This window comes from Cherax quadricarinatus, chromosome 26 (assembly GCF_038502225.1).
Source record: "Cherax quadricarinatus isolate ZL_2023a chromosome 26, ASM3850222v1, whole genome shotgun sequence".
In the NCBI taxonomy this organism is placed as follows: domain Eukaryota; kingdom Metazoa; phylum Arthropoda; class Malacostraca; order Decapoda; family Parastacidae; genus Cherax; species Cherax quadricarinatus.
Window position 1 is genome coordinate 19,724,147 of NC_091317.1, and position 20,000 is coordinate 19,744,146.

The 20,000-nt window shown below is 38.1% G+C and overlaps 1 protein-coding gene across 14 annotated transcripts in view; it reads left to right on the forward strand.

The window, feature by feature from the left end:
* Positions 1–20,000, forward strand: part of LOC128691673 (protein lap4) — an 854,149-nt gene that overhangs the window by 303,508 nt on the left and 530,641 nt on the right. For all 14 annotated transcript variants that reach the window (XM_070088850.1, XM_070088860.1, XM_070088857.1 and 11 more), the window contains one exon: positions 2,587–2,706. In XM_070088850.1, the coding sequence (XP_069944951.1) occupies positions 2,587–2,706 (120 nt within the window). The remainder of the gene's footprint in view (positions 1–2,586; positions 2,707–20,000) is intronic.

The following is a 20,000-nucleotide window of genomic DNA, read 5'->3' on the forward strand; positions in this document are numbered from 1 at the left end:
GTGGGTGCAGGAAGGAAGAAGAGTAATTGGTGGAATGATGGGGAAGAGAGAGTAGTAAGAGAGAAAAAGTTAGCATATGAGAGGTTTTTGCAAAGTAGAAGTGATACAAGGAAGGAGGAGTATATGGAGAGAAAAAGAGAGGTTAAGAGAGTGGTGAACGAATGTAAAAAGAGAGCAAATGAGAGAGTGGGTGAGATCAGCAAATTTTGCTGAGAACATGAAAATGTTTTGGAGTGAGATTAATGGATTGACAGTTAAAAAATAGGAGAGGAGAGTTATTACATGAAGAGTTGGAAGTATTGGGAAGACGGAGGGAATATTTTGAGGAACTGTTAAATGTTGTTGAAGGTAGGGAAGCTGTGATTTCATGCATTGGGGAGGGAGGTATAACATCATGTAGGAATGAGGAAGAGCCAATTGTGAGTATGAGGTAGGTGCTTGAGGCAGTGGACAGACTGGAGGGGGGGGAGGGTAAAGCAGCTGGGATTGATGGGATAAAGAGAAATGTTAAAAGCAGGTGGGGATATAGTTTTGGAATGGTTGGTGCTTTTATTTAATAAATGTATGGAAGAGGGAAGGTACCTAGGGATTGGCATAGAGCATGCATAGTTCCTTTGTATAGAGGCTAAGGGAACAAAAGAGATTGTAAAAATTATAGGGGAGTAAGCCTGTTGAATATACCTGGTAAAGTGTGTTAGTTATTATTGAAAGAATTATAAATAAGACGGAAAGCAGGATCATAGATAAGCAAGGAGGCTTTAGGAAGGGTAAGGGGTGTGTAGACCAAGTGTTTACAGTGAATTTATAGGTAAGCAGTATTTAGATAAGAGTAAAAAGGTTTTCATTTATGGGTTTTGAAAAGGCATATGATAGGGTGCATAAGAAAGCAATGTGGCAGATGTTGCAAATGCATGGAATAAATGGTAGGTTACAGAAAGAAGTTAAGAGTTTTTACAAGGATATTAAGGCTCAGGCTAGAGTATGTAGGAGAGAGGGAGATTATTTCCTAGTAAAAGTAGGCCTAAGGGATGTGTGATGTCACTATGGTTATTCAATATATTTGTAGATGGGGATGTAAGAGAAGTGAATGCTTGGGATTTGGCAAAAGGTGTGGGATTAAGAGATAAATAATCAACCCCAAAGTGGGAGTTGTGACAGTATTTTTTACTGATGGCACTGTGCTTTTGGGAAATTCTGAAGAGAAGTTGTGAAGGTTGGTGAATGAGTTTGGAAGGGTATGTTAAGAAGGAAATTAAAAGTGAATGTAGGAAAGAGCAAGGTGTTGAGTGTAACCAAAAATTTAGGTAATGAAAGATTGGATATCAAATTTGAGGGAGGGAGTTTGGAGGAAGTGAATGTATTCAGATATTTGGGAGTGTACTTGTCAGTAGATGGGTCTGTGAAAGACGAGGTGAACCATAGAATTGATGAGGGGAAAATGGTGAATGGAGCACTGAGGAGTTAGTGGAGATAATGTTATCCATGGAAGCAAAGAGGAGAATGTATGAGAGTATATTGGTACCAGTGCTCTGATATGGGTGTGAAGCATTGGTAGTGAATATTGCAAGAAAGAAATGGCTGGAGGCAGTGGAGATGTTGTGTCTGAGGGTAATGTGTGGTGTGAATAATGATGCAGAGAATCCATAGCTTGGAGATTAGGAGGAGGTGCAGAGTTTCTAAAAGTTATATCCAGAGTGTAGAGGAAGGGTTGTTGAGGTGGTTCGGACATTTAGAGAAGATGGAACAAAATAGGATGACTTGGAGGGCACATAAATCTATAGTGGAAGGAAGGCAGGGTAGTGTTCATTTTAGGAAAGGTTGGAGGGAGGGGATAAAGGAGGTTTTATGTGCAAGGGGGCTTGGACTTCCAACAAGTGTGTGAGAGCATGTTAGGAGCGCATGGAGACTAATGGTTTTTATGACTTGATGTACTGATGGAGTGTGAGCAAAATAACGTTTATGAAGGGATTCCTGGAAGTGGGAAGTACAGTGCCTGTGCTCTGAAGGATGGGTGTTGATATGTTGCAGTTTTTTAACTGTAGTGTAGGCATGCATCTGGCAAGACAGTGATGGAGTGTATGATGTTGAAAGTGTTTATTCTGTTTTGAGCCACCCTGCCTGAGTGGGACATAGCTGATGTGTTAATAAAAAAATGTTTCATTTTGCTGTTCAAGTAATGTAGTTTGCATGAATTATTATAATGGTAGGCACAGAAGAAAGTCACTAATATGCAGTGCATTTTTGGCAACTATTCATAAGGGTTAGTTAAGTGTTACTTAAAAACTAGACTTAGACTATTAAGTAGAACTTTTTGTGCAGTTTACTACAATCATAAGTACAATAAGAAAGTTAGCTAATAACAGAAGGTCACTTGCTGAGGATCTGATTACCTCAAGCTCCTCACCGTTCACTGTTCTCTGTATTAGACTTAAGAAGCCACTGGCTGGTGAAAAGTGTCTAGAATAAAGATGCTTAAATGTTGCACAAATATTATATATCAACTTGTCAGCTCTCTAAACTGTTTATACAAAATCTGAGTGTATATTGCAAATTCTTCTAAATCACTTAATAAATGGTCTTTATCAGGATAAAGGTGAAGTTTTTCGTCCTCATCGAGCCCCTCCTTCACCACCCATTCAAGGACAAGCAAAACAAGAAGTGAAGGAAGTTGCTGCAGATGTAGAACTGCGACCCAAACATCAACAGGTTGGTTACAGAGCTTTCCATGGCAAATATAGAACTAGCGGTTAGCATTATAAATCTTACTTTACATGTCCTGGTTGATCAGGCATGCACCAGACTTGCCTGACCCAGGGCTGAGCTGTGGGGGTAGGAACTCTTAAAACTTGCCAATAATCATTATGATGTACTGTATGGTGCAAGCACACCACACACAGAAACTGAAACAGGTCAGAGGACTTGAGTTAGGTTTGAATACCCTACAAATTTTTGCAGATGCACTCAGAGATGTATTAGTGGACATCAGTGCTGTACGAGTAGTGCATTTTTAAATTCCTGTACTTGATTACTAACCAAACTCCAGTGGAACCTTGACTTAAGAGTTCAATCCGTTCCATGACTTAGCTTGTAACTCAATTTGCTCGTATATCAAATCAATTTTCCTCATTTAAATTAATTGAATAGCCATTAATCCAGTCCTGCACTCTGAAAGCAAGAAAAAATACTTGAATATGACACTATTATCAACTGTACAGCTTATCTATCACAATTCATCCAATATGACATAATAAACAATGCAATTAACACAGAAATACAATATAATCTCTAGAATGAATAAAATAGGCCATAATATGGTGGCAGAGGCAACGGCAGAAGCGTCCGCCATTTCCTGTCCCACTTTGACTATAGTATCTTCCCATGCTCTTATTGTAAGAGAAAACATGCTCTTATTGTAAGAGAAAACAGAGTATTTTTGAGGCTAACTGCAGTAGATTATTAAAGTGATGTACTGTATTTATAAATAAGAAATATCATATATAAAAACATAATAAATCATACTACAGAATGTAAAGAAATATTAAATTGTTTATTTAAAGTGTATATGTAGTTACACACTTGGAGCAAAGGTGGTGGGGGAGGTTGAGGGTGGAGAATGTTGAGGGTGTGGCATATGATGTCAGTGGCCCTGTAAACCAACAACAACAACATTTTTTTTGTTTGATCGCTAAACTTAACTGATGCATTTTTTTTTTTTTAACAAGTTGGCCGTATCTCACCATGGCAGGGTGACCCAAAAAGAAGGAAATCCCCAAAAAGAAAATACCTATATCATCATTCAACACTTTCACCTCACTCATACATATTCATTGTTGTTGCAGAGGTGCCCAGAACACAACAGTTTAGAAGCATATATGTATAAAGATACACAACATATCCCTCCAAACTGCCAATATTCCAAACCCCTCCTTTATAGGTAGTAGGTTGGTAGACAGCAACCACCGAGGGAGGTACTACTGTCCTGCCAAATGAGTGTAAAACGAGAGCCTCTAATTGTTTTACATGATGGTAGGATTACTGGTGTCTTTTGTCTGTCTCATAAATATGCAAGCTTACAGGTATGTTTTGCTACTTCTACTTACAATTAGGTCACACTACACATACATGTACACGTTTATTTATACACACTCATCTGAGTTTTCTTTGATTTTATCTTAATAGTTCTTGTTCTTATTACTTTTCCTTTTATATCCATGGGGAAATGGAATAAGAATCTTTCCTCCGTAAGCCATGCATGTTGTAAAAGTTAACTAAAGTGCCAGGAACAATGGGCTAGTAACTTCTTTTCCTGTACAGATGTACTTATCGAACCTAAATTTGAAACTACCCAAGGTTTTAGCTTTGATAATTATATTTACTCACGTGCTAAAACCTTGGGTAGTTTAAAATTTGGGTTGGATAAATACATGAGTGACAGGGGTTGGATTTGAATGGGACTTGTATGTGAGTAAATAGAATTATCAAAGCTTACTGCTTGGGTAGCATTGAAAATTGAGTTGGGAAAATATTCTGTTAATGTAATGGATTTTGAAGGACCTGCTTAGTATGGGCCAGCAGCCCTACTGTAGTGTTCCTCCTTTCTTATGTTCATATGTTCTTATAATCATACTAGGCAGACTGTTGCACTCATCAGCATAAGAACATAAGAAAGGAGGTACACTGCAGTAGGCCTGTTGACCTATACTTCGCAGGTCCTTCACAAATCCAACCCACTAACAGAACAAACGCTTACCAAGCAATAAGCTTTGATAATTCTATCTACTCACGTCCAAGTCCCACTCATATCCAACCCCTCTCACTCATGTATTTATCCAACCTAAATTTGAAACTACCCAAGATTTTAGCTTCGATTGGACCTTGGGTAGCTTTAAAAAGAGAGTGGACAAATATATGGGTGGGAGGAGCATGTATGTATATACAATATATATTTTACGATGTTTTCATGTGTTTTATGATTGTTCATGGTTCAGTAGGTTAAGGAAGCAGTTATGTATTAGATTTCCCTACAATATATTGGGGCACCAAACATTCGCGATTTTTCATTATTCGCCAGGCTCTTGATCCCCTAACCCTCGCGAATGTTTAGGGAGACCTGTATTTAATAGTAATAAACAACTTTTTTTATTGTTGGTTTCTGTAAACAGGTTTTGTAAACATTGTATTGATGATAATATTTGTGCAGTTATTGTGCTGCATTCATACATTATGCACTATATTGGTCTCAGGCCACAAAAGTTACTTGAAAAAATAAAATATTAAAAAATAAAAGAAAAAAGTGCAATAAAAGTAAAAATAATATCACCGAGTGAGCGGCAGTCCCCGATGTTGCTGTAAGCGGTTAACTTTTGGTCAGATTCATGCCTCTGTATCTCGGTAAGTAATGATCGCAAAAAAAAAAAAAATTTCTTTAAAACACCTACAAAAATATTCTTAAGGTTTTGGTAAGAATTTTGTTTTTTTTCTGAATGTTTTTCGACACAGAACGAGACTTCAGAATCAGGGGTCCCAACAGTCAAAGAGTTAAATAGATCTTGGAAAACCTCCCCCAAATTCTAGAGTAAAAGAAAAATCAACAAAAGACAATTGTTTCCATAGCAAGGAACCCTCTCTTTCTTGATCCAAGGAATTGGACCTGCTCTCCCCTTCCTTGGATCAAACCAGGATACCTTCCATTTCCCCAGACACTGTATAACCACAGCTGATTTAACGACTCCCATGAATGTAATAATAATCTTGTGAACATCTTTGAGGCTCATACAGACATAAATTACTCCTACAACAATTTCTGAAAAAGTACTAGTTTTAAATTATCTACAATATTGCTGCACAAGTATTTTCTCTACTTATTTCAATACATCACTTGAAAGAACATCTTTTCAAGCTGTCTCTAAATAATTAGAATAGTACACATCCACAAAAGTGGTGATCAAACCAGTGTTTACATAGACCAATATCTAAACTAATGTTTTTTGCAACTGTTTGGCAGTGATTCACTTACTGTGCTTACTCCATGCCAATTTGGCATGGTTTAATTAAGCAGCTTTTGAAAGAATTGAGTATCCTATTGAACATTTTACTGATCTTCATGAAACTTTTGATATAGTTGCCACTGTGTTCTTTGTCTCAGACTTACTACTACAGACTCTGAGGGTGCACATACAGCCACTTCAAATCCTTCTTAACAAACAGACCTAGCACTTCCTCAGGAACCCAACCAATTAAATTATGTATTCCCCAATTTAGCATCCTGGACCCTCTTCTCTTCCTTATCTATATAAATACTTTTTTGTATGCCTCCCAGAATCTTAACCCTTAAACTGTCCAAATGTAGAACTACGTTCACTTGCATAGCGCTCCGAACATAGATCCACATTTTATTTTTCATGCCTTCAAATTTGGCGTGATAGGCCTGAGTCGCCTAGACATGAGAGAATGGCTCTGCACACTCAGTGTGTGCAGTTTGAAAAAAATCGGGGATGCTGGGGTACCACGTGATAGCACCAGTTAGTTTCAGCTCCATCTTGGGTCAACATTATGGCAAACCCCTGTGATTCACTCATGCCTCGTCGTGAAACAGAATGTGAGTTTAGTGGATTTGACATTGATATGGCCACTAATTAGTGAAACTATTGATGACAACCCAGATGACCCTCAGCCCATCACCTCTGGGGTGGAGAGTGTGGCTATATCAGACCTGCAGCCCATCACTTCTGAGGTGGCCAGTGTGGCCACAACAGACCCTCAGACCGTCACCTCTTGGGTTGCTAATGTTACTACCCAAAGGCAAATCCGCAAGAGGAAATTATGATTTTCCGTGCATTATGGTGTTGACATTAGTGAAAGTGATAGAAGTGATGATGATGAAATTGATTTTATGCCCATAGAGGATTCGTCGAGTGGAAGTGATTATCATTATTCCCTAGTGAAACATACTTTTAGGCATCATTGCCTACGGTCAGGCATTGTGCCATATGCAGCCAGCAAAGGTCATGGCAGGTCATTATCCAAAACCCTAGCTACTGATAGTGATAGTAATCATGAAGGAGAAGATGCTGGGATGGAGGAAGAGAAGGTGGGTGGCACGGTGCCTGGACCTTGTGGCGCAGTGGGTGGGCAGACAAAGGAAAGCCCGGCACCCTCTCAACCATGTGCTGCCTCCATTCCTGTCCTCCCTCCTGCTTCCCCATGCCACAGGTCCACCCTGCACCATGTGACCACGATTGGAACTGGACAGAAAGTACATCATTTGTGCCACATCCTTTCAATTTTGATGCCATTTTACGTGGCATCATGCCACAGTGTCCCATCACAAATGAGTCTGCAGAGTTTGACTATTTTCAACTATACTTTGATGAGCCAGTAATGAACCTGATTGTTACACAGACCAACATATACTACTGGTATACAGTGCACAGAATAGATGTTGCAGAATCGTCACAGCTGCAGAGGTGGAAAGATGCATCTGTGGCTGAAATGTATTTATTCCTTGGCACTGTCATGCTTATGCCACGTACATATAGGAACAATATAGCACACTGGTCCACAGACTACTTCATTAGTACTCCAGCCTTACATGACCTTCCTTGCAGCAGATTCACTCTGTTGCTATGAATGATGCACTTCTCAGACAGGAATATGCCAAACCAATATGACCTATACAAAATCTGGAAAATGTTTATGTATTTGAAGCAAAAATTGAGTGCCTGCTTTTATCCATTCAAGAACATTGTTCTTGATGAGTCCTTGATTCGGTTCAAGGGATGACTATTATTCTAACAATATATACCAAGCAGTCGTAATCGCTTTGGTATAAAACTCTTTATGTGTGACTGTGAGACTGGTATTGTGTTGGATGTCATTATCTTCACAGGGAAGAATGCACTTGACGATACCAGGCGGATGTTGGGCATTTCTGGGGATGTTGTTCGCAAGATGGAGTCATACCTTGGTAAGGGCCATACATTGTTCACAGGCAACTGGTATACAAGCTCTATGCTTGCTGATTTCCTATGTGTGAACAATACTGATATATATGGAACAGTGAGAAGAGGTAGAAAACACATGCCAAGGTTCAGTGGAGGAAGTGTAGTGCAAGCGTTTCATGCCAATGACACTGTGGCACTGATGTGGCATGACAAATGGGACGTGACGTTGCTGTCAACCATCCACAGAAACGAGATGGTACAAACTGACAGAATGAGCAAGTTTAACAATGAACCTATTGTAAAGCCAGCTGCTGTTGTCAACTCTATGAACAATATGCGACTAGTCGACAAATGTGACATGACAATAGGGTTTGTTGACTGTGTGCATAGGAGTCGCAAGTGGTATATAAAAGTGTTTTTCCACCTTGTAGACAATGCAGTGCTCAATGCCTTCAACATGTATGAAATAAAGACTGGGAAGCGACAACGATATGCATAATTCTCCCTTAATATCATCTAGCAGATAGCAAAAATGTATGGTGCCACACCTATACCTGCCACTCCACAGTGACCTGTCACCTTACAAGCAGATGGGGACGTGCCTAGCAGAATAATCCCTAACTGTCACTGCCTGATACTGATACCATCTACCCCAAGTTGAAGATTGAGACACTTATGCAGCATATGGGAATCTTTATTTAGGAAACGTTTCGCCACACAGTGGCTTCATCAGTCCAATACAAAGAGGAAGGTGTAAGGAGAGGAGGAGTATGAGGTAATTAGTCCCTCAACCTGGAGTCAATGTGTTCAGTCCATCAATCTTGTAGAATGTACAGCATAGGGCCGTAGACGTGACTTATATACTGTAGTGAGGTGAGGTGAAGCAGGCGGAGGCGGGGTCATAGTGGTACCATCCACTGGTCGAAGTAGGTCTTCGTCCAAAGGTTGAACAAGTGTTGAAGAATTCTTTGTAACAAGATCCCATGATGCTGCAGTGTCTGACAGTTGTGATGAATGGTTTGAAAAACCGACAAGTTGAAGATTGAGACACTTATGCAGCATATGAGAATCTTTATTCAGGAAACGTTTTGCCACACAGTGGCTTCATCAGTCCAATACAAAGAGGAAGGCATAAGGAGAGGAGGAGTATGAGGTAATCAGCCCCTCAACCTGGAGTCAATGTGTTCAGTCCATCAATCTTGTAGAATGTACAGCATAGGGCCGTAGACGTGGCTTATGTACTGTAGTGAGGTGAGGTGAAGCAGGCGGAGGCGGGGTCATAGTGGTACCATCCACTAGTCGAAGTTGCTAATACCTCATCAGTTAGCATGAACTTAGCAGGCTTATATCTCGGTAAGTACTGGCCCTAATTTTTTTTTTATCCTTTAACAAATGCGCTCTTCATTTAAAAAAAAAGAATTCAAAATATTCAGAGCACTACACAGGTGAACTTAGATCTATGTTTGGACAGTTTAAGGGCTTTAACTGTCCAAACGTAGATCTATGTTCACGTGTGTAGCACTCCGAATGTAGATCTACGTATTTTACATTTGAAAGCATGTAAAATAAAACGTAGATCTACGTTTGGAGCGCACTGCACATGAACGTAGATCTACGTTTGGACAGTTTAACCCTATGACTGTCGCAAGCCCATTTCTGAAACTGTTGTTCTATGTCGGAAAATATTTGAAAAAAAAAAAAAAATCTTTTTTCTTATGAAATGATAAGACAATCTTTTCCCAATGCTAATGACACCAAAGTTATAAAATTTGATTGTAAACTTATGGAATTACTCTCCCGTGAAGTTAGCGATCTTGGCAATATGTACACTTCGGCGATTTTACCGAGTTTGAGCCCTATTTATGGCCAGTTCCATTGTTCCAGTCGACCAAACTCATAGCAATTTCTTTAGAACTCCATTTTTCCTATCAATTGAGTACAAGAAATTGCTGATTTATCGATTTTAACTACCCAACAAAGTGGTCAGAAATTAGCAATTTGGCCAATTTTATGCAAATTAAAAGAGATGCCAGTTTCAAAATAAGGTCCAGAATAAACAATGCAGACATTCTTGGCACTAAAATAACATATCCTCTGTTTATTAGCCACGTCTCCAGGCCCCTCTTATATTACTCTTGCTTTCTATTTTGATTTTTTATTCACACAAAAAATAGAAGATTTACTGTTATGCAGACTACTGCATTATTGTAAAAATGGTATAAATAATATCAGTGCACTAGTGAAAGAATATTAGACTCCCCAGTTGATGTGTATGGGACATGTGGTGTGATTTGTTTGCTCTTGAACATTGGTAAAAATCAAACATTTCTGCTAATTTGAGCTCAATTTCAAGGTCGTTTTCGTCATGAAACTAATCAAAATCACCACTATTTCTGTAATATGTTTTCCATTCTATCAAATGAGACCATGAAAACGAGAATACAACCATAAATACTATACGAAAATACACCTCAAAATCGCCGTTTTAATTCAGAAACACTGAGTTTTTTCTCATTATGCACTGCGTGCTGCAGGATTTTTTTTATGCTGTGCACACTGACCACACACACCCATTGTCTCACATGTGGGCCTAACAGCTTTCTATTGCTTGATTTGAAGCCACTAGAATTATTGAGTATATATGTATATGTCCGAAACACTTCCTCATAACACGTATATATATGGCCGAAACAGTCAAAGGGTTAAGGGTTAATATTTAGTCAGGTGCTAACTGCCACCTGGTAGCAGCCTCTCTCCAGAATGCTATCGACTGCGTTTCCTATTGGGCCGTTACTCATGAGTTTAAATTTTCTGGTACTAAAGAACAAAAAGGCACAGCACCATGACTGGAACAGTACACAAATAATCTGCACACAGGAGAGAGAGAAAAGCTTATGATGACGTTTTGGTCCAACTTTTACTGTTCACAGGTCACACTGACAGAAGAGTGAGTGAGTGAGTGAGCCAGTATATATATGGCTGTGAGAAAGAGAGAAGAAAAAGAAAAAGTAGTGGTGGTAGTGGTAAGGCTGGTAGTGGAAGTAGTAGAAGTAGTAGTGGTAATAAAAACTTGGGGAAGTAGTTTTTTGCCACAAGAAATAGAAAAGAGAGTGAAGGGAGACAAAAGTAGTTGTTGAGAAGGTAGAAGCAGTAATAGTAGTAAAGGAGTGGTAGTCATAATAATAATAGAAGTGGGGTAAGTCTAAGGACAAGAAAAAGGAGCACAGCAGGAGAGCTAAGGGCCTACAAGGGGTGGGCCCTTAGCTCTCCCTACACACTCACTCAGCATTTCCCAAAATCAATATATATATATATATATATATATATATATATATAATATATATATATATATATATATATATATTTATATATATATATATATATATACTGGTAGTAGGTTGGTAGACAGCAACCACCCAGGGAGGTACTACCGTCCTGCCAAGTGAGTGTAAAACGAAGCCTGTGATTGTTTTACATGATGGTAGGATTGCTGATGTCTTTTGTCTGTCTCATAAATATGCAAGATTACAGGCATGTCTTGCTACTTCTACTTACACTTAGGTCACACTACACATACATGTACACATTTATTTATACACACTCATCTGAGTTTTCTTTGATTTTATCTTAATAGTTCTTGGTCTTATTAATTTTCCTTTTATATCCATGGGGAAGTGGAATAAGAATCTTTCCTCCGTAAGCCATGCGTGTTGTAAAAGTCAACTAAAATGCCGGGAACAATGGGCTAGTAACCCCTTTTCCTGTAAAGATTACTAAAAAGAATAAGAAGAAGAAAATTGTCAAAGTGGGAAGTCTGAATGTGCGTGGATGTTGTGCAGATGATAAGAAAGAGATGATTGTGGATGTTATGAATGAGAAGAAGCTGGATGTCCTGGCTTTAAGTGAAACAAAGCTGAAGGGGGTGGGAGAGTTTCAGTGGAGAGGAATAAATGGGATTAGGTCAGGGGTTTCAAATAGAGTTAGAGCTAAAGAAGGAGTAGCAATAATGTTGAAGGATAAGCTATGGCAGGAAAAGAGGGACTATAAATGTATTAATTCAAGGATTATGTGGAGTAAAATAAAGATTGGATGTGAAAAGTGGGTTATAATAAGCGTGTATGCACCTGGAGAAGAGAGAAGTGTAGAGGAGAGAGAGAGATTTTGGGAAATGTTGAGTGAATGCGTGGGGAGTTTTGAATCAAGTGTGAGAGTAATGGTGGTTGGGGATTTTAATGCTAAAGTGGGTAAAAATGTTATGGAGGGAGTAGTAGGTAAATTTGGGGTGCCAGGGGTAAATGTAAATGGGGAGCCTTTAATTGAGCTATGTGTAGAAAGAAATTTGGTAATAAGTAATACATATTTTATGAAAAAGAGGATAAATAAATATACAAGGTATGATGTAGCACGTAATGAAAGTAGTTTATTAGATTATGTATTGGTGGATAAAAGGTTGATGGGTAGGCTCCAGGATGTACATGTTTATAGAGGGGCAACTGATATATCGGATCATTATTTAGTTGTAGCTACAGTTAGAGTAAGAGGTAGATGGGAAAAGAGGAAAGTGGCAACAACAAGTAAGAGGGAGGTGAAAGTGTATAAACTAAGGGAGGAGGAAGTTCGGGTGAGATATAAGCGACTATTGGCAGAAAGGTGGGCTAGTGCAAAGATGAGTAGTGGGGGGGTTGAAGAGGGTTGGAATAGTTTTAAAAATGCAGTATTAGAATGTGGGGCAGAAGTTTGTGGTTATAGGAGGGTGGGGGCAGGAGGAAAGAGGAGTGATTGGTGGAATGATGAAGTAAAGGGTGTGATAAAAGAGAAAAAGGTAGCTTATGAGAGGTTTTTACAAAGCAGAAGTGTTATAAGAAGAGCAGAGTATATGGAGAGTAAAAGAAAGGTAAAGAGAGTGGTGAGAGAGTGCAAAAGGAGAGCAGATGATAGAGTGGGAGAGGCACTGTCAAGAAATTTTAATGAAAATAAGAAAAAATTTTGGAGTGAGTTAAACAAGTTAAGAAAGCCTAGGGAAAATATGGATTTGTCAGTTAAAAACAGAGTAGGGGAGTTAGTAGATGGGGAGATGGAGGTATTGGGAAGATGGCGAGAATATTTTGAGGAACTTTTAAATGTTAAGGAAGAAACAGAGGCAGTAATTTCATGCACTGGTCAGGGAGGTATACCATCTTTTAGGAGTGAAGAAGAGCAGAATGTAAGTGTGGGGGAGGTACGTGAGGCATTACGTAAAATGAAAGGGGGTAAAGCAGCTGGAACTGATGGGATCATGACAGAAATGTTAAAAGCAGGGGGGGATATAGTGTTGGAGTGGTTGGTACTTTTGTTTAATAAATGTATGAAAGAGGGGAAGGTACCTAGGGATTGGCAGAGAGCATGTATAGTCCCTTTATATAAAGGGAAAGGGGACAAAAGAGACTGTAAAAATTATAGAGGAATAAGCTTACTGAGTATACCAGGAAAAGTGTACGGTAGGGTTATAATTGAAAGAATTAGAGGTAAGACAGAATGTAGGATTGCGGATGAGCAAGGAGGTTTTAGAGTGGGTAGGGGATGTGTAGATCAGGTGTTTACATTGAAGCATATATGTGAACAGTATTTAGATAAAGATAGGGAAGTTTTTATTGCATTTATGGATTTAGAAAAGGCATATGATAGAGTGGATAGAGGAGCAATGTGGCAGATGTTGCAAGTATATGGAATAGGTGGTAAGTTATTAAATGCTGTAAAGAGTTTTTATGAGGATAGTGAGGCTCAGGTTAGGGTGTGTAGAAGAGAGGGAGACTACTTCCCGGTAAAAGTAGGTCTTAGACAGGGATGTGTAATGTCACCATGGTTGTTTAATATATTTATAGATGGGGTTGTAAAGGAAGTAAATGCTAGGGTGTTTGGGAGAGGGGTGGGATTAAATTATGGGGAATCAAATTCAAAATGGGAATTGACACAGTTACTTTTTGCTGATGATACTGTGCTTATGGGAGATTCTAAAGAAAAATTGCAAAGGTTAGTGGATGAGTTTGGGAATGTGTGTAAAGGTAGAAAGTTGAAAGTGAACATAGAAAAGAGTAAGGTGATGAGGGTGTCAAATGATTTAGATAAAGAAAAATTGGATATCAAATTGGGGAGGAGGAGTATGGAAGAAGTGAATGTTTTCAGATACTTGGGAGTTGACGTGTCGGCGGATGGATTTATGAAGGATGAGGTTAATCATAGAATTGATGAGGGAAAAAAGGTGAGTGGTGCGTTGAGGTATATGTGGAGTCAAAAAACGTTATCTATGGAGGCAAAGAAGGGAATGTATGAAAGTATAGTAGTACCAACACTCTTATATGGGTGTGAAGCTTGGGTGGTAAATGCAGCAGCGAGGAGACGGTTGGAGGCAGCGGAGATGTCCTGTTTAAGGGCAATGTGTGGTGTAAATATTATGCAGAAAATTCGGAGTGTGGAAATTAGGAGAAGGTGTGGAGTTAATAAAAGTATTAGTCAGAGGGCAGAAGAGGGGTTGTTGAGGTGGTTTGGTCATTTAGAGAGAATGGATCACAGTAGAATGACATGGAAAGCATATAAATCTATAGGGGAAGGAAGGCGGGGTAGGGGTCGTCCTCGAAAGGGTTGGAGAGAGGGGGTAAAGGAGGTTTTGTGGGTAAGGGGCTTGGACTTCCAGCAAGCGTGCGTGAGCGTGTTAGATAGGAGTGAATGGAGACGAATGGTACTTGGGACCTGACGATCTGTTGGAGTGTGAGCAGGGTAATATTTAGTGAAGGGATTCAGGGAAACCGGTTATTTTCATATAGTCGGACTTGAGTCCTGGAAATGGGAAGTACAATGCCTGCACTTTAAAGGAGGGGTTTGGGATATTGGCAGTTTGGAGGGATATGTTGTGTATCTTTATATGTTTATGCTTCTAGACTGTTGTATTCTGAGCACCTCTGCAAAAACAGTGATAATGTGCGAGTGTGGTGAAAGTGTTGAATGATGATGAAAGTATTTTCTTTTTGGGGATTTTCTTTCTTTTTTGGGTCACCCTGCCTCGGTGGGAGACGGCCGACTTGTTGAAAAAAAAAAAAAAAAAAAAAAAAAAAATATATATATATAAATATATATATATATATATATATATTATATATATATATATTTATTTATATATATTTATTTATATATATTTATATATATATATTTATTATATATATTTATATATATATATTTATATATATATATTTATATATATATATTTATATATATATATATTATTTATATATATATATATATATATATATATATATATATATATATATATATATATATATTTATATATATATATATTTATATATATATATATATTATATATATATATATATTTATATATATATATATTTATATATATATATATTTATATATATATATATTTATATATATATATATATTTATATATATATATATATATATATATATATATATATATATATATATATATATATATATATATATATATAAAGAATATAAAATATATATATATAAATATATATATATAAAAGAATAAGAAGAAGAAAATTGTCAAAGTGGGAAGTCTGAATGTGCGTGGATGTTGTGCAGATGATAAGAAAGAGATGATTGTGGATGTTATGAATGAGAAGAAGCTGGATGTCCTGGCTTTAAGTGAAACAAAGCTGAAGGGGGTGGGAGAGTTTCAGTGGAGAGGAATAAATGGGATTAGGTCAGGGGTTTCAAATAGAGTTAGAGCTAAAGAAGGAGTAGCAATAATGTTGAAGGATAAGCTATGGCAGGAAAAGAGGGACTATAAATGTATTAATTCAAGGATTATGTGGAGTAAAATAAAGATTGGATGTGAAAAGTGGGTTATAATAAGCGTGTATGCACCTGGAGAAGAGAGAAGTGTAGAGGAGAGAGAGAGATTTTGGGAAATGTTGAGTGAATGTGTGGGGAGTTTTGAATCAAGTGTGAGAGTAATGGTGGTTGGGGATTTCAATGCTAAAGTGGGTAAAAATGTTATGGAGGGAGTAGTAGGTAAATTTGGGGTGCCAGGGGTAAATGTAAATGGGGAGCCTTTAATTGAGCTATGTGTAGAAAGAAATTTGGTAATAAGTAATACATATTTTATGAAAAAGAGGATAAATAAATATACAAGGTATGATGTAGCACGTAATGAAAGTAGTTTATTAGATTATGTATTGGTGGATAAAAGGTTGATGGGTAGGCTCCAGGATGTACATGTTTATAGAGGGGCAACTGATATATCGGATCATTATTTAGTTGTAGCTACAGTTAGAGTAAGAGGTAGATGGGAAAAGAGGAAGGTGGCAACAACAAGTAAGAGGGAGGTGAAAGTGTATAAACTAAGGGAGGAGGAAGTTCGGGTGAGATATAAGCGACTATTGGCAGAAAGGTGGGCTAGTGCAAAGATGAGTAGTGGGGGGGTTGAAGAGGGTTGGAATAGTTTTAAAAATGCAGTATTAGAATGTGGGGCAGAAGTTTGTGGTTATAGGAGGGTGGGAGCAGGAGGAAAGAGGAGTGATTGGTGGAATGATGAAGTAAAGGGTGTGATAAAAGAGAAAAAGGTAGCTTATGAGAGGTTTTTACAAAGCAGAAGTGTTATAAGAAGAGCAGAGTATATGGAGAGTAAAAGAAAGGTAAAGAGAGTGGTGAGAGAGTGCAAAAGGAGAGCAGATGATAGAGTGGGAGAGGCACTGTCAAGAAATTTTAATGAAAATAAGAAAAAATTTTGGAGTGAGTTAAACAAGTTAAGAAAGCCTAGGGAAAATATGGATTTGTCCGTTAAAAACAGAGTAGGGGAGTTAGTAGATGGGGAGATGGAGGTATTGGGTAGATGGCGAGAATATTTTGAGGAACTTTTAAATGTTAAGGAAGAAACAGAAGCAGTAATTTCATGCACTGGTCAGGGAGGTATACCATCTTTTAGGAGTGAAGAAGAGCAGAATGTAAGTGTGGGGGAGGTACGTGAGGCATTACGTAAAATGAAAGGGGGTAAAGCAGCTGGAACTGATGGGATCATGACAGAAATGTTAAAAGCAGGGGGGGATATAGTGTTGGAGTGGTTGGTACTTTTGTTTAATAAATGTATGAAAGAGGGGAAGGTACCTAGGGATTGGCGGAGAGCATGTATAGTCCCTTTATATAAAGGGAAAGGGGACAAAAGAGACTGTAAAAATTATAGAGGAATAAGCTTACTGAGTATACCAGGAAAAGTGTACGGTAGGGTTATAATTGAAAGAATTAGAGGTAAGACAGAATGTAGGATTGCGGATTAGCAAGGAGGCTTCAGAGTGGGTAGGGGATGTGTAGATCAAGTGTTTACATTGAAGCATATATGTGAACAGTATTTAGATAAAGGTAGGGAAGTTTTTATTGCATTTATGAATTTAGAAAAGGCATATGATAGAGTGGATAGAGGAGCAATGTGGCAGATGTTGCAAGTATATGGAATAGGTGGTAAGTTATTAAATGCTGTAAAGAGTTTTTATGAGGATAGTGAGGCTCAGGTTAGGGTGTGTAGAAGAGAGGGAGACTACTTCCCGGTAAAAGTAGGTCTTAGACAGGGATGTGTAATGTCACCATGGTTGTTTAGTATATTTATAGATGGGGTTGTAAAGGAAGTAAATGCTAGGGTGTTCAGGAGAGGGGTGGGATTAAATTTTGGGGAATCAAATTCAAAATGGGAATTGACACAGTTACTTTTTGCTGATGATACTGTGCTTATGGGAGATTCTAAAGAAAAATTGCAAAGGTTAGTGGATGAGTTTGGGAATGTGTGTAAAGGTAGAAAGTTGAAAGTGAACATAGAAAAGAGTAAGGTGATGAGGGTGTCAAATGATTTAGATAAAGAAAAATTGGATATCAAATTGGGGAGGAGGAGTATGGAAGAAGTGAATGTTTTCAGATACTTGGGAGTTGACGTGTCGGCGGATGGATTTATGAAGGATGAGGTTAATCATAGAATTGATGAGGGAAAAAAGGTGAGTGGTGCGTTGAGGTATATGTGGAGTCAAAAAACGTTATCTATGGAGGCAAAGAAGGGAATGTATGAAAGTATAGTAGTACCAACACTCTTATATGGGTGTGAAGCTGGGTGGTAAATGCAGCAGCGAGGAGACGGTTGGAGGCAGTGGAGATGTCCTGTTTAAGGGCAATGTGTGGTGTAAATATTATGCAGAAAATTCGGAGTGTGGAAATTAGGAGAAGGTGTGGAGTTAATAAAAGTATTAGTCAGAGGGCAGAAGAGGGGTTGTTGAGGTGGTTTGGTCATTTAGAGAGAATGGATCAAAGTAGAATGACATGGAAAGCATATAAATCTATAGGGGAAGGAAGGCGGGGGAGGGGACGTCCTCGAAAGGGTTGGAGAGAGGGGGTAAAGGAGGTTTTGTGGGCAAGGGGCTTGGACTTCCAGCAAGCGTGCGTGAGCGTGTTAGATAGGAGTGAATGGAGACGAATGGTACTTGGGACCTGACGATCTGTTGGAGTGTGAACAGGGTAATATTTAGTGAAGGGATTCAGGGAAACCGGTTATTTTCATATAGTCGGAGTTGAGTCCTGGAAATGGGAAGTACAATGCCTGCACTTTAACCCTTTCAGGGTCCGTCCCGTCGATCTACGGTTTTACGTTCAGGGTCCAAACCGTAGATCTACGCCATGAGCTCAGCTCACTCTGATAAACTGTGAGTGGTACATTTGGGCCTAGATATGAGAGAATACATCTATGTGGTATGTGTGCACCACATAAAACAGATCCTGCAGCACACTGTGTATAATGAGAGAAAAAAAATGAAATCATGATTTTTCGATTAAAACAGCAACTTTGCAGTGTTTTTTCGTATGTTTTTTATAGATGTATTTGCGATTTCTTGGTCTCATTTGATAGAATGGAAGACATATTACAGAAATAGAGATGATTTTGATTGGTTTTAGCACTGGAAATGGCTTGAAACTGAGCTCAAAGTAGCAGAAATGTTAAATTTTTGCCGATATTCAAGAGTAAACAAACGACCTCACACGTCTAATACACGTCAGCTGGTGGGTCTAATATACATTCACAAATATGGTGATGATATTTATACAATCATTACAGTATTGCATAACAGTAAATCTTCTATTTTTTGGTGTGAATAAAAATTCATTATGTGAATAAAAAATCAAAATGGAATTTATTTGTAAAGCCTCAAAACATAACTAATGAACAGAGGAAATGTTAGTTTAGTGCCAGGAATACCTACATTGTTCATTCTGGACCCTATTTTGAAATTGGAATATTTTGAACTTTGTGTTAAATTGGCCAAATTAACAATTTCCGATCACTTTATTTTGTAGTTGAAACAGTTGACTTGGCAATTTCTTGTGCTCAATCGATAGAATAGAAGTAATACTAGTGAAATAGCTAAGAATTTGGTTGATTGGAATAATGTAATTGGCCTAAAATAGGAGTCAAAGCTCGGCAAAATCGCCTAATTCAGAATATCGCTGACACATCAAAATTCGCAAGAGCATAACTTTCGTCAATTTTCCACTTAAATTTCGTGACTTTTTGTTTTATTACCTTCACAAAAGATTCTACGATTTCATAAGAAAAAAATAACAAATTTTTTTTTTTTTTAAATTCTGGACACTGAGCGTGACTCCAGATTTGGGGCCTTGGACCCTGAAAGGGTTAAAGGAGGGGTTTGGGATATTGGCAGTTTGGAGGATATGTTGTGTATCTTTATATGTGTATGCTTCTAGACTGTTGTATTTCTGAGCACCTCTGCAAAACAGTGTATAATGTGCGAGTGTGGTGAAAGTGTTGAATGATGATGAAAGTATTTTCTTTTTGGGGATTTTCTTCTTTTTTGGGTCACCTCGCTCGGTGGGAGACGGCCGACTTTGTTGAAAAATATATATATATATATATATATATATATATATATATATATATATATATATATATATATATATATCTATCTCTGTCTCTCTCTCTCTCATCTCTCTCTCTCTCTATCTCTTCTCTATCTCTCTATCTCTCTCTCTCTCTCTATCTCTCTCTCT